We start from the raw sequence: 25739 nt of genomic DNA on the forward strand, positions 1-25739 counted from the left end.
GTTTATACAGCCTTATGTTATTGAGGCATACTGCTTTTCACATTTTGCATAAACATGAACGATTGTAAATGAAAGTTCAATAAATGTTTACTTTGAATGGTAAACATTTTTCATTTTAACTTATTTTCATTTAATAAACAAGTGTCATCGCAAACTCAAAGAATCGTTCCGAATATATTACCAGTTACTTGCTTCATAGATCAAAACATTGTCAACATATTTATAAACAACCCTAACACATTAACAAAAATATAGACGATTGTTACAAAATGTTTATTGTTGATTGTTTACAAAAGTTTAAGTGCATGCATAGTCATTCACTTTGTTATATTTGAAAATATAGTAAAATGCAGTTATTTTTTAAGAAATATTTGAAATAGTGAGAAATGAAATATTTTATTCCGATTTTGGTTTTCATTCCACAGCAAATGTGTTATATACATGAATTATACGTTCCCTCAGTATGTATAACATGATTGGTGAACCAATCACAACTGATGTTGTTGTTTTTAAGAAAAAAGTGTTCCTTAAAATACAACCGAGACATTAATGAAAAATGTACAAATCTTAAATACATAAAATACTCACGACAGCAGGCAGCACGTGAGAGATCTGCCCAGTAACCTCAAACACTATCACAGCTGTAGATATGGTACGAGTGACACTACCAGACAATGCGGCAGCACCTAGATGTACACACAGTAATATACAGACATATACTTTCTCAGCTGTGGATATGATACGAGTGACAATACCCGAAAATGACACAGTACCTACAGATCCAGTCATATATTGACTAGAACCCATATTGAACATGGTAAGTATCAATTACAAACACAATTTCATTAGATATGCAAAACAATGCAAATCAAGGTATTCATAAATGCACAATTTATCTTCCTCTTTCGATAGTTGCAGAGAGTTGTGGATATAAAGGAAGATTCTTCTTTAAGATTTGTTTTCCAAACATTCAAGTGTCTATTTCATTATTTAACATAACTATGTTGTTCTTCATTGCAATCCTTCTCCATTGAAATCCAAACATATTCCTGTTCTTGGTATTTCTATGTGTTCATACCATACATACGTAGATTTTGATAAAGTACCCATTATAAATATTTATGTACATTGGAAACTAAGAAGGTCGATACAATTAACTTTGGCATGCCCAGCAACGAGGGGAACACATTTGAGTCGCACTTAAGTGGGCTTAATGCACGTGTGAAGTGTCATCCCAGATTAGCCTGTGCAGTCCACACATATCAGATGTTTGCTAAGAAGCGATTTTCTTTTACCGAAATATATAATTCAAGCGGAAAGTGTCATCCCTGATAAGCCTGTACTGCATGCACAGGCTAAACTGGGACAACATATTACCCAAATGCATAAAAAACATTTCTCAGAGCGCGTCTCATTTCATCAAAGTCTTGTCTTATTACAACAACAAAACTGGGCGCATGTGAACAATGTTAGCCAGCAGTGATTTCCATCATTAAAATGTCTCTACCTACCGACGACTGCATAGCCTCCAGGTATTATCTTCTGTATAGTGTCCCCTGTTTTAACCCCATTTGGAAACCAAGCTGCCATGCACTCACCCACCAAGCGCCCGAAAGCAGCACCTGACAAGTGTAAGTAAAAACTGTATTTATAGTAGATAACAAAACCAAATAATAGGCTAGCTAATTTATACATTTCAAATAAGTTTGTTAATACACAAATGAAGTAGTAGAATGGGGAAACAAAACTACATGTCTAATAATTTGTTGCAAACTAGGAGAAACAGTTTCTAAAATCATGAATATAAAACCGTGTTTGATAATGTGAAATAATCTGAATATAAGATAGCTCCCCAACATAAACTTGCCAGAAGATGGACATATCAGTCACCCTGCAATGTTATCAATTGATGACATCCAATCCTTTTCCTGTCCATTTTGGGATTATTATTTGTTGCGCAAAAAGTCCACTAATTTAAGAAAAACTAATTTAATATAACTCTTTATAATAATTCAACTTAAAAGAATAAAATCAAATACGTAACAGTATTAATTTGTTTCATTTAATTGAACTAAAATTGATATAATATAAACTACAATCACTAGACACTTAAAAAAAATGTTGTTGGTATTTTTTTTTCAAATTCGGATTGAGAATAGGTCCGTTAAACGAACCCGTAAATATGCCAGGAAAAAGACTGACATCACACATAACAATGCAAATCTATAAACAACTGCAATCCTCTACCCCAGTTCAATTATTTTAAATTTTACACATATTAGTTCAACAACTAATATGTTGAACAGTTTCAGTGAAAACAAGAAAATGAGCTGAAAAGAGTCAGACTATCATTGTTGTGACATACCTATACTAAAGACTATCATTATTGTGACATACCTATACTAAACACAATAGGAAAATAGCAAAAAATCCACCATATTACTTATCCTGTTATATCATTGACTACAAACATACCAATAGAACATACAGATACAAAATGTGCCACATCACTCATCCTGTAACATCAATGATGCTCAACATAACTATAAAGTCAACTCTGTTAGTGATCCGGTTACATAAGTAATTACCAGTAGACATATAGTAAATATAGACACACAATGAACCATATTCGTTATCATGTTTCATCAACGATGACCAACACACTTATAGTATATAGAGGCACAACAAGAATTATATTAGTTATACTGTTACATCAACGATTACAAAAATAAGGAGATGAAATACAAACATAACATCCAAATTCGTTGGATTTATATTTCCCGCCAAATAAACTTTGTTTATGGATGGATGCAAATCCCTTGATCTAGGATATAATCATAAAACATAAAGGGTAATTGTTTTATGCATTGCACTTCTCATTGATTTCTATACACCCATTGAGAATTATGTTAAAATCTTGAAGCGTATCCGAGCCATACACTTAACACGTCCCCTCATACAAAAACAACAAAGGGCAATAACTCTCTGTGAAAAAAGAGAAGGGTTATGATTTGTGTGCATGCCATTTATTCACATTGATTTCTGCACACCCATGAAGTTTTATGTTGAAGGTTGTATCATATCTTAGATATAGCCTTAAAAAGTTCAATCATTCAAACACAACAAACTGCACTAACTCTGTTTAAATAATGTTAAGGGTTATAGCATTAATATCAATAAGTATCAATAAGTATCACGTTGAAGTGTTGCATGGTATCTGGGATGTAGCCCTGAAAAGTTACATCAAATAAAAAACGCAAGAAATTGTAGGGTTATGGTTCTTGTTTCATGTTGATATCTGATATATAGTTTCTTAGATACTACCCTAAAAGGTTTTGTGACAGACTGACGGACGGACAAAGCCAATTATATATCCCTCCGCCTTGTGTGGGGGATAAAAACATATCATATAAGTTATACAATTCATCAATGATAACCATCATACCTCTAGTAAATAGAAGCACAGGATCCACAATATAAGTTATCCTGTTACATCAGTTCAACCAACATAACTCTACTAAATACAGATACAAAATTAATCATATTCGTTAATCTGTTCTTTATATTATAAACAACATAAACAACATACCTATACTACCGTGAAATGCAGATAAAAAATAAAGCTATTTAGATGTCATGTCCCATCATTGATTACCAAAATACCTATACTAAATACAGGCAAAGAATGCACCATGATGCTTATCCTGTTACATCATTTATACCAACATACATATAGCAAATACAGGCAGACAATCAATCATACAAGTTATCCTTTTACTTCTACATTTACAAACATATCTATAGTAAAAACACGCATATAATGAACCATAATAGTTACCATGCTTGAACAAAGATAACCAATATACCTATATTTCATACTGGCAAAAATGCATCACGTTAGTAATCCTGATACATCAACAATTATAACAATACATAGATATTAGCAAATACAGACACAACATGTACCATGTGAGTTATCCTGTTATAACATTGAGAACACACATACCTGTGGTGAGTACAGACACACCATCCACAATACTTAGTATCCTGTAAAATCAACATTAGCAACATAGAGCTTATAATATTAGCACATAAAAATATGAACACAAATGCACAGTATATGTCTTCATGCTACCACACTGAGTAATTTACTGTATTGATAAATTTTATACATAAACAATAAGCAACATACCTATAGTAAATAAGACAAACAAGACAATTTGTTATCATGTAATTTCATATATGACAACACCACAAATAGTAAAAACGAAATAAAATATGTACCTGCGACATCAACTATTAAAACAACATACCATAATTGATAAAGTGACGAAATGTACAATTTACTTTTGCTATTTCCAACATACCTATAGTAAATACAGGCACAAATACCCCAGCAGGGATGGGTAAGGTATTGCAAATAGCAGCCATCCAAAACTGAAACAAAACTCATCAATTTGTTAACACATTTATGACAGGCATAAAACAACTATTCAAATGGAAAAATGTATGATTGTCAAACAAAACAATACATGTGCGATTAAAAAGATCTTTAATTTACATAAAGATTAGGAAAAAATCTAACTCTTCTGATATTGAAGCAAGACATAACTGATTTTGTTGGGATTCTTTCAACATTTTTGGGAATATGTCCCATACCCATGTAATAGAAGAATTATTAAGAGTACAGCGTCAATTTAACTGGGGAAAGCAACAGTTGTAAGATTCCTTCATTAAAACTAGCACGCATAAAGTATTTACTTAAAATGTGTAACCAACATTGATTCCACCACAAAACATGTTTGCACAAAAAAAAAACAACACTTTTATCTGTAACAGTAGAAAACTGACAAAAAGCAATACTTCACAGCCACTTTCCCTTTCTTTACCAGCATCTGCACATTAAGGGCGTTTTACTGAAAAACTTTGAGCCAGATTCAACCATTATTTATTGAGGACTTAAACTTAAAGTTTATTGAGGACTTAAACTCTTTTCATCATCTAAAACATTGAACTTAATTAATATGGATTTAAAGAAAAGCTGCAACACAAAATGTTGGGACTATATTGCATATTATATGCACATGCTAAAAATCTTGCAGCTAAAACTCCTTTATTTCACACCATAAGGTATTAAACTGTACACTTTTAAGCACAATAACCCTAGTTGTTCAAAGGGAATTAAAAACACAAGCTTCTTGAAGCAAGTATGACCCAGTAGACAAATGAAATGCTGAATGCTTTCCATTAAATCATAACACAGTTATTACATCGTCAACAGTTTTGATTGTAAACTCAACACAGGAATTCGGATTTGGATTTTTCATAAGATGACTTTTTAACCTTTCCCATTCGATGGAAGTCCAAACTTCTATATTTAGTTTATATAATTATGTTTAAACCAGAAGCAAAACTTTGCCAAAACTAAACTAAACTTAAAACCCAACAGCTTTTTTAATGCATAACGATAAAGTGGCATACATGTAGATGAATCTAACATTATTATCAGTAAATTATTTCATTATGGAAAATGAATTATACCAGTGTAAAATATACTGCACATAGAAATGTAACATTCTTAGTAATGAATTCTTCCTAAAAATACATAACACCCGTGAAACATAGGTAATTGAATTTTTACATAATTGCTAATGAATTACTGGCAATCTAGAAAATGAACAGGATAAGTGTAAAATAGATTGAATTTTGAGGTAATAGAAAACTCATATAACCAGTGTTTTATAGTTATTGAATTCTTAGATCATATAAAATGCATAACTGCAAAAGACCTGTGTGACATATATGCATAAAAATATTAAATTATTGGTTATGATATACTCCATCATACATGAAGATGATGCAAAAGACAAAAGTAACATATTTACATAATTTTTATACTATCGACGATAAAATCGTCATTAATAGAAATGCATAAGACCAGTGATTTTTCCATGATTGATAATGCACAGGAGCTCTGTAACGAAGATATTGAATTCTGACATTATTGATACAGGATTTGGCCATTATAGAAAATGCATAAGACCAGGTAACATACAAGTCAAGAATGCGATTATTGACATTGGACTGTTCAATTATAGTAAAATCATACAGACAATGCATCATTGATATTGAATTCTTTAATAATTGATAATCAATAAGACCAAAGAAACATTGATATTGAATTATTCCATGATTGATAATGCATAATACCAGTGTATCACAAATATAAATTGCTTCCATAATAGAAAATGCATAAGATCAGTATTATAAAAAAAGATAGATTGAATTGTTAAATTTGTGATCATAAATAAGACTTGTTTAATATAAATATTGATTTTTTACATTATTGATGATGAATAACACTAGTATAAAATACATATTGAAGTCTTACGTAATTGATAATGCATTAGACCAGTGTATCATATATATTGAATATTATATTATTATTATTATTAAGTAATTATTCTATTATTGATTATATAGTCTTCAATTATTAATAATATATTGTTCCATTATTAATAATGAATTCTTACATTAATTATCAAGAATTCTTCCTCTTTTATAAAGTCTTCTATTGATAACTTCTCATACGACAAGTGTAGCAGAGATACATAATTCTTACATTATTGATGATGAACAAGACCAAGGTGACGTAGATGTTGGTGGAAGGGTGGTTCCAGTGGCCTAGCACGGTCTCGTCCTTTAGACTGTTTGGCTGGTTCTCTGTCCACGTAATGTTGCTGAACAACTCATTTAAAGCCTTTTTGTGGGTAAGCTGCAAAAGACAATGAGGAGTTCCTACTGTTTTCTTCTTTTCTAACATACACAAACATGAAAAATAGGTTTGGCAACAATTCAACTCTGAAAATGCAATAACATAATTGTTTCTTCTTAGATCAATGTTAAGTGGTCAAGCAAAACTAATTTTACATTTTGAATGGCAATTTTTTAAATCAGTATGATGATTGAGCATTGTAAACCATTAGTAACTGGAATTGTATCACATAAAATGATTTCCCGAAACCACAGGTTTGTGCACAGGCAAATACTCTTTTTTTCCAACAGTGGACAAAAATACATCTAACCATATTAAATCCAAAACTAAAAGCAGTCAAATTTCCTTTCATAAACATCAGCTTCACGAAGTTGTATAAATACTATAATTGAATTTTGTTTTAAATCCAATCATTCAGTCATACCTCGTGACATAAGACATTCCTGTTGTTACAATCATATCATGTCATTACAGACATACGATATTAAAATCATCTACACATTAAGGTTGTTCAATTGTTAAACTGTCATTTAGGTCAATAACATTGCTAAAAGAAGTATAAAGCACAAGCTTTGGGGCACACTGACGTATGGACAGATAAGTACAACTGGTAATACCTCCTTTGGTCAGAAAATTACTCTACAACTCACCATAGAAGCAAAGAACTGGCCAAGGCCTGGAGGGAATGTACAGGACACGACAACAAGAGTGATGATCCCTGGGTAGATAAAGCGGCTGAAATCAAAGAACAGAATGATGATCCCTGGGTAAATAAAGCGGCTGAAATCAGAGAACAGAGAGATGATCCCTGGGTAGATAAAGCGGCTGAAATCAGAGAACAGAGAACTGAGTGATGATCCCTGGGTAGGTAAAGTGGCTTAAGTTAGAGAACAGAGTGTTGATCCCTGGATAGATAAAGTGGCTGAAATCAGATAACAGAGTGATGATCCATGTGTATATAAAGAGGCTGAAATCAGAGAACATAGTGATAAGCTGGGTAAATAAAGCGGCTGAAATCAGAGAACAGAGTGATGACCCTATGGTATATAAAGCGGCTGAGTCAGAGGACAGAGTTATGATCACTGGGTAAATAAAGCGGCTGAAATCGGAGAACAAAGTGATGATCCCTGGATACATAAAGCGGCTGAAATCAGAAATCATAGTGATGATTCCTGGGTAGATAACGCGGCTAAAATCAGAGAACATAATGATGATCCCTGGGAAGATAAAGCGGCTGAAATCAGAGAACAGAGTGATGATCCCTTGGTCGATACAGCGGCTGAAATCTGAGAACAGAGTGATAATCCCTGACTAGATAAAGCGACTGAAATCAGTGAACAGAGTGATGATCTCTGGGTATATAAATCGGCTGAAATTAGACAACACACACACAAATCATTTATGATGAGTAGAGAGATGATCTCTTGGCAGGTAATAGGGCTTATATGAGAGTATAGACATGACCCCTGTTAAACAAAGATAAAATACTGAAATTGAGTTGAATAACAAGTATATGCTGCCAATCCTTAGTAGATACCACCGCTGAAATCAGAGGAAATAAAACATGTATAGTAATGCCTTCCTGTGTCATTTTCATATGCACTAAGGCTCAGGGAATTGAATATCTTTTGGATACCAGGAGTCAAATGACCCACCTGGTTGAAACTTTAAAGGGGCAGATGTAATTTAAAGGGTCAGAATACACAGTTATTTTGTCTGTGTATCCTAGTTGAATTGACTGAAAATATTTCTTATTATTCATTCTCGCCAAATATTATGCTCTTTAACACAATTTGTATTATATAAAAGATATTATTTATTAATCGTTCTGGTAACATTTGCATCACGATTATGCTAGACAGATAATTTGCTAAAGTCATGAGTGAGAAATTACAAAATGCTTGCATCAAAAAGCAGGATTCTGCTTCAATTGAAATATCTAACTTTATTATGAAGGTTTGTTAAACATATGTGTATCAAAATGAACATCCTTATTATTTTAAACATGTTGAATACCTACTGGTAGTATATATTATAAAACCAATAAGTCTGATCACTTACTTTTTCTGCAAAAATGCCGACATTTGTTTATGTTTCCTTGTAAACAGTACGATTTTCCTGTGGCACAATATGAACAATGCCCCAATAAAGCCACAAGCTATACTGAAAAAGCATGTAACAAACAATTATGTTTATATCATATAAATCTATGCAAGTACATACATACTATGTATGATGGCATGTAATAATACCTACACACCAAACAATAGTACGAAACACTGTTTAAAGGAAAAACATGTGTGATAATTTATTAAATATATATATAAATTTACTTCCGCATTTAATATTTATCTGCAGAAATGGTAACTGAACATCATTTAGCAAAAATATTTTATACATAACTGCCTTATATATCTGATTACTTTGTGTTATTAAACAATATCAGAAAATAAGCAATATAAAATTATTAAGATATACTGTCTAAGCAACTTGAAAGCGCATATTTGTTTAAAAAAAATAATTACCCAACAAATGAAAATGCTAATAACTCCACAGGGTCGAATGGGAAGTCTGTTTTTAATGATGTTTGAAACATAGCAGTTAACGTTTCTGAAATGACAAAAATAAAAACATAAGCAATTATGTTTGTTTTTTAATTTTCAAACATTTTTTATTTAGACTGATGGAAGTATTAAATTCCCGCCCTATTTTGGCTGAGGTTGCCATTTTGTGTAAATTTTCGGGGTATTTTGGTTCTTTCAGGATATGAGGTTGCCATGTCTAGTAACGTCACAAAATGTAAACAGCTGTCCGGTTTTATCATGACATGAACGTAAATATTAATTTTCTTTGCTAATTTAAAAGGATCTGATAAAACGGGTTATTTCATTACATTATGCATTATATTTGTCGAAAAAATATGTCAGTTAGCTAAACCAAATGCTGTCTTACTAACAACATTTTAACATAATATGATATGACAAGACAACATTTAATAGTGTCAGATTCTATATGTTTGATAGTTTCTTTTTTACCAACCACATTTCAAACAGAGTGTTAAGCGGTAAAATGTTCTATTTTCACGTTTGTGTATATTTGAACACCAAAGCTATTGAGAATAAAATGCACTCCACCTACCTGTATTTTTAAACCCGAAAGCTAGCAACCGGAAGACAACGGCCCCACAAACAGCTCCGAAAAACCCTCTCCAATAGTTACGAACAGCAAAATATGTCGCTGTTACTTCAATACTAAATAATACTCCTGAAATTGACATGATGATAAAGGTAATACTTATTTAATAATAATGTATTTAAATGTTCAAATAATCAAAATCCGTGACAATTTTGTTTGGATCAATGTTTGGAGGGATTGTATTATATATGTGGACCACATGGCTATCTCGAACTAGAGCTTTAAGACATGCAGGTAAACTCACACAACAAACATCAGGTAAACATATGAAAGTCTTTAGGAAAAAAACTCCAAAAACGGAATTATGGGCGAACGGACAAATGCGCCAACAGTGCGCCAGCTTTATGCCACCATACCGGACGCATAACAATATTTTTTTTGCATTATTCCTGATTAATAAATTATTTGCCGAGAAATGATAATCTATCAAACTGACCTCCAATGGGTGCGACAAATGTGCAAGCCACACCTACAGCACATGCAGCTGCCAGCATCTCCGTCCTGCGAGACTCATTCTGCAACCATGGTGATCAGTTTGTCATTCAAATAATGAGACGAGTCGATCATATAACAGGAAGATTCAGTCATATAACAGGATGATTCAGTCAAATAATGAGATTGAGGAAATATATAAGAAAAAATGCCCCGCCCCTAGGCGGCCTTGTTGTTTAACCAACAAGAACTAGTTTTCAAACATTTTCGATCGGAAGTTTAATGTTGCCTCTAGAGTGTTAACCAGGCAATTGTTGACGCCGCCCAACGCACGAGGCACGACCGACAAAAGGCAATCACAAAGCTCACCATGAGCAAATTGTGCTCAGTTTAGCTAAAAAAAACAATGCTTTGACTCCTATTTACCTCCATGAAACGGCATTTGCAGGGAAGAATTCAAACGCATCACACTTACCTCATAAACAGCTTTAAATGAAGTCAACTTTCCAAGCAGATTGGCGACAATGCTAGCGACATGTACAAACGGTCCCTGAAAATAGCATCAGCTCATCTTTAATAATCATGCTTACTTAGGTCAAACTCTAACAAACACCATAAAGGGAATAAGGTTTGTTTCCATTAGATATCTTGGTACATTAGACCATAACCACGAATATTCTAAAATATCATGCGCTGCTTTATCCCAGGAATAGCAACCAGCAGCAAGGCTGCTGGGTAAGATCGAGAGCACATTTTTCAAACAGGGTGGATCACTGCATTGAAGAATTTTTGTTGTGATTTTGGCGTGACTCCGACGGCGGGAACCTTAACGTTGTGAAGAAGTCATCTTTTTTATATACTTTTATTATTGTTATTTGTACATTTAAAACGTTAGCTTAAGGTCAAAACTAGATTGAGCTTCTCCTATCTTTAACAACCAAACTACAATGATATTATGAAAGCCAACAAGTTTGTTTTGCAAAATTAAAGCATGCAATGCTTTGGCCATACAATGGCCTAGTTCAAGGGTGTATAACTCAGGAATGTATGAATTAGATGGCATAAAAATATTGTCTTGCACATGTACACTTCATGGGGATGACATATTTACAGTAACAATTGAATCGCTTGAAAAATGTAGCAAACGTTGGCTTCACAAACTTAAAACATTTATCAACCACAGTCTGACCAAACAGCAAATTCATGGTCAAACTTCTACATGTACACATGTTTTTACCCCTATATGCGTTGGTATACAAATGCAAGTCCAAACTTTGTCACACGTTGTTAAAAAACTAATGAAATAAAATGCATCTTTATGATTTAATCTCACACAACAATCAAACGTATATGTGGCTTTACAAATTCCTTTCCTATTATACTTCTTGCAAGAAATCTGACAAATCCACTCACTTCTTTTCCTAAAGGAAGCGTGCTCCCAAGCGAACAACAAAGGCCCACAACTTTCGAGACAAGAGTCCTAAACGTGAGAAATTCCTTGAGCACAACGCCTCGCAATATTGTCTTCATTTCTGGAATGCCAGAACCTGTAAAACGCATATTTTGAATGTTAGTCTATGTTGAAAGACTAGGCCATGTTAGTATATGTTGACATTCTATACCATGTTAGTCTATGTTGACATTGTATGCCGTGTTTGTCTATGTTGACAGTCTAGGCCATGCTAGTCTATATTGACAGTCTTGACCATGTTAGTCTATGTTAACCATATAGGCCTTGTTAGTCTATGTTGACATTCTAGGCCATGTTAGTCTATATTGACAGTCTAGGCCTTGTAAGTTTATGTTGACAGTCTAGGCTATGCTAGTCTATATTTACAGTCTAGGCCATATTTGTCTATGTTGACAGTCTAGGCCATGTTAGTCTATATTGACAGTCTAGGCCTTGTAAGTTTAGGTTGACAGTCTAGGCTAAGCTAGTCTATATTTACAGTATAGGCCATATTTGTCTATGTTGACAGTCTAGGCCATGTTAGGCTATATTGACAGTCTAGGCCTTGTTAGTATATGTTGACAGTTTATGCCATGTTAGTCTATGTTGAAAGACTAGGCCATGTTAGTATATGTTGACATTCTATACCATGTTAGTCTATGTTGAAAGACTAGGCCATGTTAGTATATGTTGACATTCTATACCATGTTAGTCTATGTTGACATTGTATGCCATGTTAGTCTATGTTGACAGTCTAGGCCATGTTAGTCTATGTTGACAGTCTAGGCAGTGTAAGTCTATGTTGACAGTCTAGGCTATGCTAGTCTATATTGAAAGTCTAGGTCATGTTTGTCTATGTTGACAGTCTAGGCCATGTTAGGCTATATTGACAGTCTAGGCCTTGTTAGTATATGTTGACAGTTTATGCCATGTTAGTCTATGTTGAAAGACTAGGCCATGTTAGTATATGTTGACATTCTATACCATGTTAGTCTATGTTTACATTGTATGCCATGTTAGTCTATGTTGACAGTCTAGGCCATGTTAGTCTATGTTGACAGTCTAGGCATTGTAAGTCTATGTTGACAGTCTAGGTTATGCTAGTCTATATTGAAAGTCTAGGTCATGTTTGTCTATGTTGACAGTCTAGGCCATGCTAGTCTATATTGACAGTTTATGCCATGTTTGTCTATGTTGACAGTCTAGGCCATGTAAGTCTATATTGACAGTCTTGGTTTGGTTGCTCAATACTTTAACCACCAGTTTGGCTAACAGCTGTTAATTTTTTAATCAATTTATTTTTGTGACTTAATTATTAACTCTTTAATACATGTAAATTACTTGTTGTAAGCTAATAGGTATGCTCGGATAATTTGCATATGTTTGATAGTAACAAATATTTTGTAATATTGTATTTAGGTCTGAAGAAAAACAGACTATGTATTACAATAAGTTAAGAAACTGGACCCAACAAAACAGGTACCTAACACAAATAGTGTTTTAGTGCAACTGAATTTTTCGAAACAAATACTTACTTGTTAAACAATAATCTTTAACACTAAGCTTAAATGATAAAGAAAGACAAAATATCCATATTTGACAGACAAACATAATGAGAGACATGTTTGAAAAAAACACACACACACAATAAAATATCAGTTGGTTCCTTTCAAACAAAGACTGGTAGGAGAAGCATACACATATTGTAAACTGGCTTTTATGACGCTTTAATTAAATACAAGCACAATTATTGTTTGGAGATTATGGAATGAATTTATCTAAAAATGCTGTCATTTTGACCATATTTCTTAAGCAGCCCTTAGGATATTGTTAAGAAATGTTGCCTACCATAATCACTATGACATGGTCTTTAGCATGGAGCATTAAAGTAAATATTCTCTGCAATCAAGAGTCTTTTCACATTTTACTATAAGCTTACCAGGTTTAAGTCTGTATCGTGTTTCACTCTAAGTTAATTTCGTTTATTATTTGATTAGCTACACAGGTGGATGGGTGGAGGGGAGAGAATAGTTTGACAGATCATGTCCTCCGTTTTACAAGGGGAAACAATATCAGGGAAGATATTGTCTGGACGAGGGGGGGGGCTTATGTGAAACAGAATATTATCCCTAAACTCAAGGGGCATAACTCAATCACCAATTACTCACGGATATTTTTATCAGGTAATGTGTTGTACAACAAAGATGAAAATTGCTTATTTAGAGTACAACCGACCCATACAGCTGCCCCCTTTGACATGGGAAGGGTTTAATAAGTATAGCAAAGATTTGCCAGACAGTGTTTTGTTCAAAATTGTGTACAGTACGGTAAGGAGAACTATTCCCTATAGACAAAAAGTTTATATTTTTCCCCAATAGGACCTAAAAATTATCTGAACATCTAGTTCATCTCCCATCAAGTTCTATGTGATGAATCTGAGTACAATTAACATTGAAATAACAGTATTTCTCAATTGGAATAAATTTATTAGCACAAAAACAATGGACTAATTCCAAAATGGTGAGAGTTACCTACCAATAGCTTGTGGAGACATGAGGTGTGTGAAGCCAGTGGCAAACATGATGAGCAGTAGGGAGTACAAGACCCAGCCCACGTACTGCAGAGGCACTGAGAATGAAAACTCCTCATACAGCAGCATCTTTGCTGAAAAAAAACAACATATGTTTTCTCGTCTTTAAACAAAATATATATGAACCATGCTCTGCAAATACTAGTATAGTGCAGTGCACATAGACTAATCATGGATGGCACTTTCCAACCAAAAAGGACTTTTGCTAAGAAGAGATTTCCTTGAGAATAAAAAAAATATAATAAAAGTGGAAAGTGTCTTCCCGTATTAGCCTGTGTTGACTGCATCAGCTAATCTGGAACAACTCTTTACGCACATGCACAAGTCAAAAAACGCGGCTCATATACATAAACTCTTTCTTGTATCATCAGGTCAAGCGTTTATGTGAAATTCCAAGATATTGTTAAACACTCAAAACCAGAGAAACCAATATAAATTCTCTACAACACAACCGTAAGCTGTTATTTTCGCAATGTAAATGGAGCGAGGCCGAAAATATCCCTTTTGCGTCATAAAAGAATTGCAAGCCACATAAACTACTTCACAAACCACTTACTTTTTTTCAAGAACTCACTGTCATTCATTTCTATCAATCGCAATGTACATCATGAAACTAAACAATAACATGATCATTCGTAATGCATTATACAGGCAATGCCAACACTAATAATGTTTCTTCACAAACCAATTACATGTCTTATTCTTATAGTTGTTTGACTGGTTTGACTAAAAACGTATTAAAATTGTCATTATGAGAAGAATTTTGCCATAAAGTTGCAAAATTGGTTACAGTAAATATTTATCTATTAAAAGCCCCGTACAAATCTGACATTTATGCGTATTGTGTGATCTTATAGTGCATGATTGTGCTGGGGATTACAAAAGAAGCAACTATTATATAACCCGCGTCATAATAAAATGGGTCCTATGCCGTATTGTGTGAGCTTAGCTCCAGCCTAGCCTGCGCAATTGTGCAATATGGTAAGGAGCTTTGATGTCCACTTAAAAATCCCACATGATTTCATGGTTTTATTGGCAGACATTTTAGAGGCTGGGCGAGATCTACAATTACCTTTTTTGGCATGACGCGACTTATATGTGTCATTAAAGACATCCATATCACTAATTATAGTTCACTTTGGCATTGGCATAGTGGAAATGATGTCTGCCTAGTAACTGTGAGGTCACAGGTTTATTCCCCATTGTGCTAGTGTTCTTTAGATATTCAAAAAGACACCAAGTACTGGTCCTTCACAAAAAACAAACTCAAGAGCGTTTCCATAAGCCTATTGCTTTTAATGCCATCAAGTGGAAATAAATAGGTTTAAGCTACAAACTCACCCTCCTGCAACTTCTCTATGACGTAGTCCATGGCAAAGCTGAGAAGGGCCATGATGATCCCAAGCAGTGCCAATAATATCCAGTCCTCCCCAACCTTCTTCACTACCCAGTGCCAGGTACGTACCACCCGATCTGTAATGAATTTAACTTAGTTCTTAACCCTTCACCACTAAGATACGTGTTTTGGAACCGTACCACCCTATTCGTAATGAATTTCACTTTATTTGTAACCTTTTACCGCTGAGATACGTATTTTGGGACCGTATCACCCTATGTAATGAATTTAACTTTGTTCTTAACCCTTTACTACTAAGATACGTATTTAGGGACCGTACCACCCTATCTGTAATGAATTTTACTTTGTTCTTAACCCTTTACCACTGAGATACCTATTTTAGGACCGTTCTACCCTATCTGTAATGAATTTAACTTTGTTCTTAACTATTTACCACTGAGACACGTATTTTGGGACCGGACCACCCTATCGGTAATGAATTTCACTTTGTTTTTAACCCTTTACCACTGAGATACGTATTTTGTGACCATAACACCATATCTGTAATAAATCTCAGTTTGTTCTTAAATGTCTGTATAACCGGTATAATTGTGTTAGGAATGCATTAATTTTAAAATATTATAGAATCCGACCAAATATGTTCAAGTTTATTAAACTTTTGAATAGTTAGAGAAAAACTGTATTAAGAAAGCTAGCCATGTTAAGTTTAACATGTGTAAAATAACGTGTATATGTAGTGTAAAATAATAATACATGTTTTTACAAAGCAAATAAGGTCGGAATTATGTAATTTGTGCTTCAATTGTAAAACTGCACATATAACATTGTGTGATCACTATAAATTAACCTCATCCATGTGACATTCCCACGAAACATGTTCACAAAATATGTTTATTTCCTGTTTATTTAAATTGACTATTCTTTAAAATGGTATGTGTTTTGTGTATACTGCAACGCTTGCTGTTATTTTTTATGTATGTTAACGACGATGAGCTTCATATGATTAAACAAATAATTCTGTTCTGTACATTCTCTATCTGGGTCCAGTTGCTCAAATCACATGACGTCTTAACGGACCGGTTAGTGTTAACACGCGAGTTAAAATCAGCTTTTTTTATATAAAACACGATATTCTGTAAGATAGTATATGAAGTTAAACGGTTTCATTATCTAAATCGTGCTTTGAGAAACTGGGCCAAACTGAGTCAAATGATGCTTTGTGCAACTGGGCCGAACTGAGTAGATGCATGTCTGAGTGCAACTGACCATTACATTCGCGCAATTGGGTAAATTACCATGTATATCCGTAGAAAACCATGGATTCACTAAACAGCATTTTGTACAGTTTCGATCTATTAAGAAAGCAGAGTATTATGTGCTTTTAATTTTTGGTTTGGTGTTGCAAGCAAGATTTAGCAAAGCTGTAAAATTGTTTTTATTTCAAAGAAGAACAATTAAAATAATTCACAATACAATTATTGTACATTGATTTATTGCTTTTATTTCTACATTATTATGATTTTCAGACACTTTTATGTTTGTCTCTGAATTTGTGGACACCTGTTATTTTTTAATAGTTTTCTAACTAAATTGTCAGGCACGAAAAAAACTAATTATTTGTTAGTGTCCGAAAACTTACGGTAATCTCTTCAGTTGTAATTCCTTGCTTGAAAATTTCCGTGCACAGTTTTAGATTTCATGGTTTTACATTCGCAAGTACGCTGTTATTGTTTGTGCATACTAGTTTAAGTCTCAGCCAATGTTTGTAAGTATGCATAATTTATGGTGAAAGACTGTATGATTTAACACATATTGTTTTATATGAAATATATTATTGATTAAGCTTCCCAGTTTAAAAGAGCAGGATTCAAAAGTGAGCAAAATTCAGGATTGCACATTCAAATCTGGAACAACTCTTAAGGCACTTGCTTTGTATTAAGCCCATTTCATTGGGCAAGGATCATTTTGAACTGGTCATGATGTCAGATCACTGCCTACACCAAACACTTCGGCGACTTAGATGTTAAAGCTCCTTTGTTGGAACAAGATGGCCATATTCAAGACCATGAGCATTCTATTGATGCTGTCTCATAATTTGTCTGTATACATTTAACTGTCATCTAAGATGTTAGCATTCCACTGGATTTTAATAGACCTACAATTGTGAATATTGATGCAAACACGTTGCGTATTTCACACGTTTTACAAGTACAAATAGTGTGACTGGCGATACACGTTTTCAATACATTATTTTGCTCAGCAAAATGTATTTATTCGATTCAAATATTACAGAGAAGAACACATGTAATCAATATAAAGAAATTAAAGCCATGAAACCAAACAAATATGTCCATAGCAATGTACCAGACAAAAATTTGTCCTTTTTATGTTAAGAAAAAGTACAAATAATGCAATACACGTCCCTGGTAACCAGTTTCTCATTAACATATTTTTTCATTAATTTTTATTCAATTTACACTGTCTTTCTAATGTGTGGATGATTTAATGAATTACATAAAAGAATAAAAGTACTTACACCAACATGATACAAGTCTCTTTGTCTCCGTGGGTTCACTCTTGTCGATGTCACTTTTATCTTCAGATTTTAATAGCTTCGCTTGGAATTTACCAACACTGCCCAGGTCTTTTCTGTATTGCCCATATATCTTAAACAATCAAGAAATATTTTTGGTTAAATCATGACATAAATCGTTGAAAACAGCAATGAAATCGTATGTGCCGGTGGTAACAATAACTAGTTTTGATTATATGAATTGCATTAAGTGCTGGAACCGAATTTTTAAGGCCTTAGCAAACAGTTTGGATCCAGATGAGACGCCACAAAACGTGGCGTCTCATCAGGATCCAAACTGTTTGCTATTCTGATAGTATGCTTTGAAAAAAATCGAAGAAAATGCTAATTTTAGAAATTCAGCAGGCGACATTTTAGCAGACGACAAATTTCCCAGCATGCAATCGTTTATGTAAATAAATACATCAACATTTCTGGTGAAAGTTTTGGGAATAATAATAAAAATATTAGGGGAGGGGGCATCTGTAACGTAATATAAAGCATGGTTTGGCCGAGCATTAAGGGATGTGGTTGAATTGGGTGCTTAGGGCAGGTCGCTGCAAAAGCCAGGTTACCACTTTTTAGATGGTTGGTGACTAATAATATAGTACATGCATTCACTTTCAGAGATAAAAAAGGCTTAGAAATCCTTCTTTGTACACAAACATGATTTCATTCAAACAATCACACTCAGCACAACTTATCTTAAATAAGTAAAACATACAGGGTCGATGATTCAAACCACAAACACAAATTCATTCTAAATCAAAACAATCTCAACATATTTTATCATGTTTATAACTCACTGATCTGCTGGAAGATTCCGCTCTTTGGTGAATCACTAATTAGCGAGCATTTAAAGAGCAATTATTGTTTACATATGTGTACTATGTAATATAGATAATTAAAAATGGATTAAACAAGCTATGTCTTTATTTAATTAATTCCAAATGATTTCACCAATGTTTCCGCGTAGCCGAACTTTTGGTTGTGGTACATTAGTGCGTCTCGTGTCAGCTTATTGGTTGATACTGCTTCGTATTCAGCCGCAACGTTCTGAAACAAACGGAGAATAGCCGACAAACCCTGTCATTTTCAACTTTCTTCATCCCTACTAGGCCAAAAATGGTTGCATCGGCAGCATGTAACATGCATTCAAGTATTTTGAAGATTTCCTTGTTATCATCCGATTAAAACAAAACTTCTTAACACCTTAGTATTTATGTTATCAAAGAATGCGGCATTTAATAATAAGGCCGTTACGGCAATCATATGCTAAAATAACACAAACAAGATCAATGTTATTATGGCCATCCCCGCCGAAATGTGTTTGCTTTAGTGAGACCAATTGTTTTACAGAGTATAATATGGCACCTGAGTCATCTGTGACAAAAAGCATACAAATTTATTTTGAAATTTAATAAAGGGAGAATTCAAAAACTACGGCCGATAGAGTTATGGTTTATGTTCACTGCACTTGTCCTAGTTACCATAATAATGCCATAATAATGTATAATTCTTGTTTCAAGTAAACCCCTTCAGTAGATTAAGAGTTATGCGCGGGATAAAACTTTACTTTGAAATTAAATAAAGGGAGATATTTACAAAATTGAGGTAGCTATAGTTATGTTTCGTAGTCAATGCACTTCTCCTACTTGCCAACTGTTTATATTTCAAGTTTCAAGTAAATCCCTTCAGTAGATTTAGAGTTATGCTCTGGACAAAAATATACTTTAACATTAAGTAAAGGGAGAATTCAAAACAAAGGTAGATAGAGTTATAGTTCTTGGTCACTGCACTTCTCCTAGTTGCCATCTGTTTATATTGTAAGTTTAAAGTAAATCCATTGACAAGATTTGGAGTTATGCTCAGGACAAAACTTTACTTTTAAATTAAATAAAGGGAGATTATTAAAAAACTAATGTAGATAGATTAATTGTTCTTAGTCACTGCATCTTTTCTACTTGCCATCTGTTTACATTTCAAGTTTCACGTAAATCCCTTCAGCAGATTTAGAGTTATGCTCCGGACAAAAATTGACTTTGAAATTTAATAAAGTGCGATAATTAAAACATTACGGTTGATGGAGTTATGGTATTTAGTCACTGCACTTCTCATACTTGCCATATGTTTATATTTCAAGTTACAAGTAAATCCCTCAGTAGATTTAGAGTTATGCTTCGGACAAAACATTACTTTGAAATGATATAAAGGGAGATAATTAAAAAACAAAGGTAGATAGAGCTATGTTTCTTCGTCACTGCACTTCTCCTAGTTGCCATCTGTTTATATTTACGTTTAACGTATATCAATTGAAAAGATTTTGAGTTATGATCTGGACAAAGTTTCGGACGGAAGGACGGACGGATAGACGGACGGAGACTATTACTATATCCCCTTAATAAACCAAAAGACACTATTACATCAGAGAACAAGACAACAGCGCAGTCCAATTTTTGTGTTAACTTGTTCGCATCTTGAAATGACTGCCTCAAAACCGCTAAACACAGGTGAAAGTGACTTTTGCTGTAAAATATTTTGACATCTGGCCGCTTTTTGACCTTGGCATATTTGGGAAACCTCTTCTGAGCTTGTTTCAAGATGATTGGAGCAAATATGTGACTCCAAGAGTGTTATCACTTAGGTTTTAATATAGCCATTTAAGGAAAACTGCCCCCCCAGCGGTCATGTTTTTTAACAAACCTGAACCTTTTGTACTTGGCCAAGATATAATGTTATTAAATAGTTTTACCAAGATTGGACAAAAATGTGACTGCTTGAATCTTCAAAGGAACCATTTTAGAATGCAGCTAAGATACCATTAAACCATATATTTTGACAAAGTTTCATGAGGATTGAACAACAAGACGGCCATGATGGCCCTGTATCGCTCCACTGCTGAAAAAAGGCTGAAACAAATATCCACTGCATGTGCAAATACTTAAATATAGGCCCTATTTAAGAACATGTACACTTTTGTGACCCCCTGGGCTTTATAAAATTTAATCCCAGGGGCATATTTGAGCAAACTTTGTAGAGGACTACTATATATCACTACATGTACATACAGAATATGGTAGCCCTAGGTCTTAGAGTTAAGGACAATAATATTTTTAAAGTTTTCACAAAATAGGCAAGATATAAGCGTATATAATGATCAATTTTGTGACTCGCGGGTCAGGGTAAAATTTGACCCAAAGGGCATAATTTGAACAAACTTGGTAGAGGACTATAAGATGTTACTGCTTACCAAATTTGGCAGCCAAAGTTTGAATGGTTTTCGACAAGAAGATTTTTAAAGATTTTACAAAATCGGCGCTTTATAAGCGTTTATGCAATTGTTTGACCCCCCAGGGCAGAGTCAAAGAGGCATTATTTAAACAAGTTTGGTAGAGGTTTATTAGATGTCACGACATACCAAATTTGGTAGCCTTAGACCCAATGGTTATGGACAAGTAGATTTGTCAAGTGTTCACAAAATAGGCCCCATATAAGCGTATGTTCAGTTTTGTGACCCCCCAGGCAGGGTCAAATTTGACCCAAGGGGCATAATTTGAACAGACTTGGTAGAGAACTATTAGATGTCACTACATACCAAATTTGGTAGCCCTATGCCTTATGGTTAAGGACAGGAAGATTTTTAAAGTTTTCACAAAATAGGCACTATATAAGCATATAATCGATTTTGTGGCCCCAAGGGCAGGGTCAAATTTGACTCCTGAGGCATAATATGAACAAACTAAGTGGAGGACTATACAATGTCACTAAATACAAAATTGTGTAGCCCTAGGCCTAACGGTTATGGACAATATTTTTTTTTTTAAGTTTTCACAAAATAGGCATTATACATGTATAAGCATATTTTCAATTTTGTGACCCCCGGGGCAGGTTCAAATTTAACCCCAGGGATAAAATTTGAACAAATTTGGTAGACGACTATAAGATGTCACTACATACCAAATTTAATAGCCCTAGGCCGGATGGATAGGACAAGAGATTTTTTGAAGTTTTCACAAAATAAGCCTTATATAAGCATATGTTCAATTTTGTGATCCCCCGGGGCAGGGTCAAATTTAACCCCAGGGGCATAATTTGAACAAACGTGGTAGAGAACTATAAGATTTCACTACATACCAAATTTGGTAGCCCTAGGCCCAATGATTATGGACAAGAGATTTTTAAAGGTATCACAAAATAGACTCCATATAAGCGTATGTTCAAATTTGTGACCCCCAGGGCAGGGTCAAATTTGACCCCAGGGGCATAATTTTAGCAAACTTCGTAGAGAACTATAAGATGTCACTACGTACCAAATTTGGTAGCCCTAGTCCCAATGTTTATGGACAGAAAGATTTTTTAAGTTTTCACAAAATAAGCCCTTTACAAGCATATATTCAATTTTGTGATCCCCGAGGTAGTTTCAAATTTGACCCCAGGGGCATAATTTGAACAAACTAAGAAGAGAACTATTACATGTCACTACATACCAAATTTGGTCGCCCTATGCCATACGGATATAGACAAGGAGATTTTAAAAGTTTTCCCACAATAGGCCTTATATAAACATATGTTCAATTTAATGACCTTCGGGGCAGGGTCAAACTTGACCCCAGGGACATAATTTGAGCAAACTTGGTAGAGGACTATAAGATGTCACTACATACCAAATTTAGTAGCCCTAGGCCCAATGTTTATGGACAAGAAGATTTTTAAAGTTTTCAAAAATAAGACCTTTATAAGCATATATTAAATTGTGTGACCCCCGGGGCAGTTTTAAATTTGACCCCAGGGGCATAATTTGAAGAAACTAAGAAGAGAAATATTACATGTCACTACATTCCAAATTTGGTAGCCCTATGCCATACAGTTATGGACAAGAAGATGTTTAAAGTTTTCACAAAATAGGCCTTATATAAGCAAATGTTCAATTTTGTGACCCTCGGGAAGGGTCAAACTTGACGCTAGGGCATAATTTGAAGAAAAAACTTGGTAGAGGATTTTAAGATGTCACTACATACCAAATATGGTAGCCCTAGGCCCAATGGTTATGGACATAAAGATTTATAAAATTTTCACAAAATAGACCATATATAAGCATATGTTCAATTTTGTGACCCCCGGGGCAGGGTCAAATTTGACCCCAGGTGCATAATTCGAAGAAATTTGGTAGAAGACAATCAGATGTCTCTACATACCAAATTCTTTAGCCCTAGGCCCAATGGTTATGGACGAAAAGATTTTGAAAATTTTCACAAAATAGGCATTATATAAGCATATGTTCAATTTTGTGACACCCGGGGCAAGGTCAAATTTGACCCCAGGATCATTTTTTGAATAAATTAGGTAGAGGTCTATTAGATGTCTCTTCATACCAAATTTGATAGCCCTAGGCCCAATGGTTTTTGACGAGAGAATTTTAAAAGTTTTCACAAAATAGTCCTTATAAAAGCATATGTTCAATTTTGTGACCCCCGGGGCAAGGTCAAATTTGATCCCAGGGGCATAATTTGAAGAAATTTGGTAGTGGAATATTAGATGTCTCTACATACCAAATTTGATAGCCCTAGGCCCAATGGTTATGGATGAGATAATTTTTAAAGTTTTCACAAAATAAGCCTTATATTAGCATATGTTCAATTTTGTGACCCCGGGGCAGGGTCAAATGTAAGCCCAGGGGCATTATTTGAAGATATTTGTTAGAGGACTATCAGATGTTTCAACATACCAAATTTGTTAGCCCTAGGCCCAATGGTTATGGACGAGAAGAGTTTGACAGTTTTCACAACATAGGCCTTATATAAGCAAATTTTCATTTTTGTGACCCCCGGGGAAGGGTAAAATTTGACCCCAGGGGTATAATTTGAACAAATTTGAAGGAGGTTTACCCCAGGAACATTCCTGAGAAATTTCATCAGAATTGGACCAGTAGTTTAGGAGAAGAAGATGTTTTAAGTAAAAGTTAATGCACGCATGCACGCACGGACGCACGCACGATGGACATAGGACCATGACTTAAGCACCGCTGGCCTCTGGCCAATGGAGCTAAAAATGTGACTTGTTTAGTATTAAAAAGCCTTTCTACATTTTACATAGTGACCTACCTTTTAACCACACTCAACCAATATATAATAAGAACAAATCTTCTCACCAAGTTTAATGAAGCTTTGGCAATTAATGTGAATATTAACAAGTCAAATGGTAAAGACAGACAACGCATTATAGGCGAACGAGGATCTAAAACTTTAGCCATGAGCATGTTGGGCTCACGTGAGCTAAACTGGGTGAATATTAACAACATAGGGATTTAGCTCAAGCAGAATGGTTACCCCCTTCCTATCGAAGCCACAAATTGTGCAACAAATGTGTTAAGTCGAGCTATTTTTATATCATTATTTAATGCCTAAAGTCAACAGAGGAGCAGTGTTAAATACATCAGGTTGTCAGACATAAAGGGAGTATGCACGATTTTGTCAAATATTTATGAGTTTATATAAAATGTGTAAAAAAACGTATTATACATATATTTCAATACAAATTAAAATAAAAGATAAGAAGAACATGTGTCAAAAAAAGCGAAATAAGCCAGATAATTCTGAAATTGAAAATGTATGTACAGTCGAATTCGTTAGCATCATGCATGAACGATGTGAATCTCAATTTAGTTAAAGTGCAGATTCGTTTATACGACACAAAGACACAATTTTGTTTCCTAACAAATACAAGTAAAAGTGTCGACATCGGCTTTAACCAGCCAGTTAAGACATTTACTGAAGAAAACAATATTTGATTTCTATTACCATATACAGATTGTTAATTTATGTTATTTAGCATTCCTAGGCAATATTCATATGTTGGTTTAAGATTGCAAGAATAACTTGTTGACAAAGAAATGGTGCATACTCCCTTTAATCAGGTATGTATATCAACCTACATACCTGTTTTAATAGAATTTGATAGGGTCTTATTATTTTTTGAGTCAGGGCCACTCGTCCATCGCACATGTTTCAATCACCCTCCAACCAAACAATGCATACATGTTCTACATAGATATACAACTCGGGCTCCTTGTTTAAACTTATTGCACTTGTTACTGTCATAGTTATATGCATTCCTTTCTTGTTATCTTCCTTGACCGTCATCAACGTTTTTTGTAGTTTCATTGTCAGCATAATTAGGTAGTCATGTATATGAGAGGGATTCCTAAAGTACATTTTGTATTTGGGCTTTTAAAAATGAAACCAACAACTATATTATGTATTATTTTATATTCATATATTTGTTAAATGCAATTTTTGCTAAAAATGTGAAGACGTGTGCAATATTCAATGGGACTCCTTTTTTTCCTATTGGACTCCTATTTTTGCAAGT

At 34.1% G+C, this 25739-nt stretch overlaps 1 protein-coding gene across 7 annotated transcripts in view; it reads right to left on the bottom strand.

The window, feature by feature from the left end:
• The window catches only part of LOC127841176 (chloride channel protein-like), a gene marked incomplete at its 3' end in the record, with an annotated part of 46264 nt that overhangs the window by 12317 nt on the left and 8208 nt on the right, over positions 1 to 25739 (bottom strand). For all 7 annotated transcript variants that reach the window (XM_052369820.1, XM_052369818.1, XM_052369815.1 and 4 more), the window contains 15 exon segments: positions 589 to 686; positions 1512 to 1622; positions 4368 to 4437; positions 6623 to 6775; positions 7426 to 7510; positions 8837 to 8938; positions 9301 to 9385; positions 9914 to 10039; positions 10407 to 10485; positions 10878 to 10952; positions 11816 to 11949; positions 14388 to 14516; positions 15784 to 15915; positions 18336 to 18465; positions 19332 to 19427. In XM_052369820.1, the coding sequence (XP_052225780.1) occupies positions 589 to 686; positions 1512 to 1622; positions 4368 to 4437; positions 6623 to 6775; positions 7426 to 7510; positions 8837 to 8938; positions 9301 to 9385; positions 9914 to 10039; positions 10407 to 10485; positions 10878 to 10952; positions 11816 to 11949; positions 14388 to 14516; positions 15784 to 15915; positions 18336 to 18465; positions 19332 to 19427 (1605 nt within the window).

The sequence above is a fragment of the Dreissena polymorpha genome, chromosome 8, assembly GCF_020536995.1.
Source record: "Dreissena polymorpha isolate Duluth1 chromosome 8, UMN_Dpol_1.0, whole genome shotgun sequence".
NCBI classification, from domain to species: Eukaryota; Metazoa; Mollusca; class Bivalvia; order Myida; family Dreissenidae; genus Dreissena; species Dreissena polymorpha.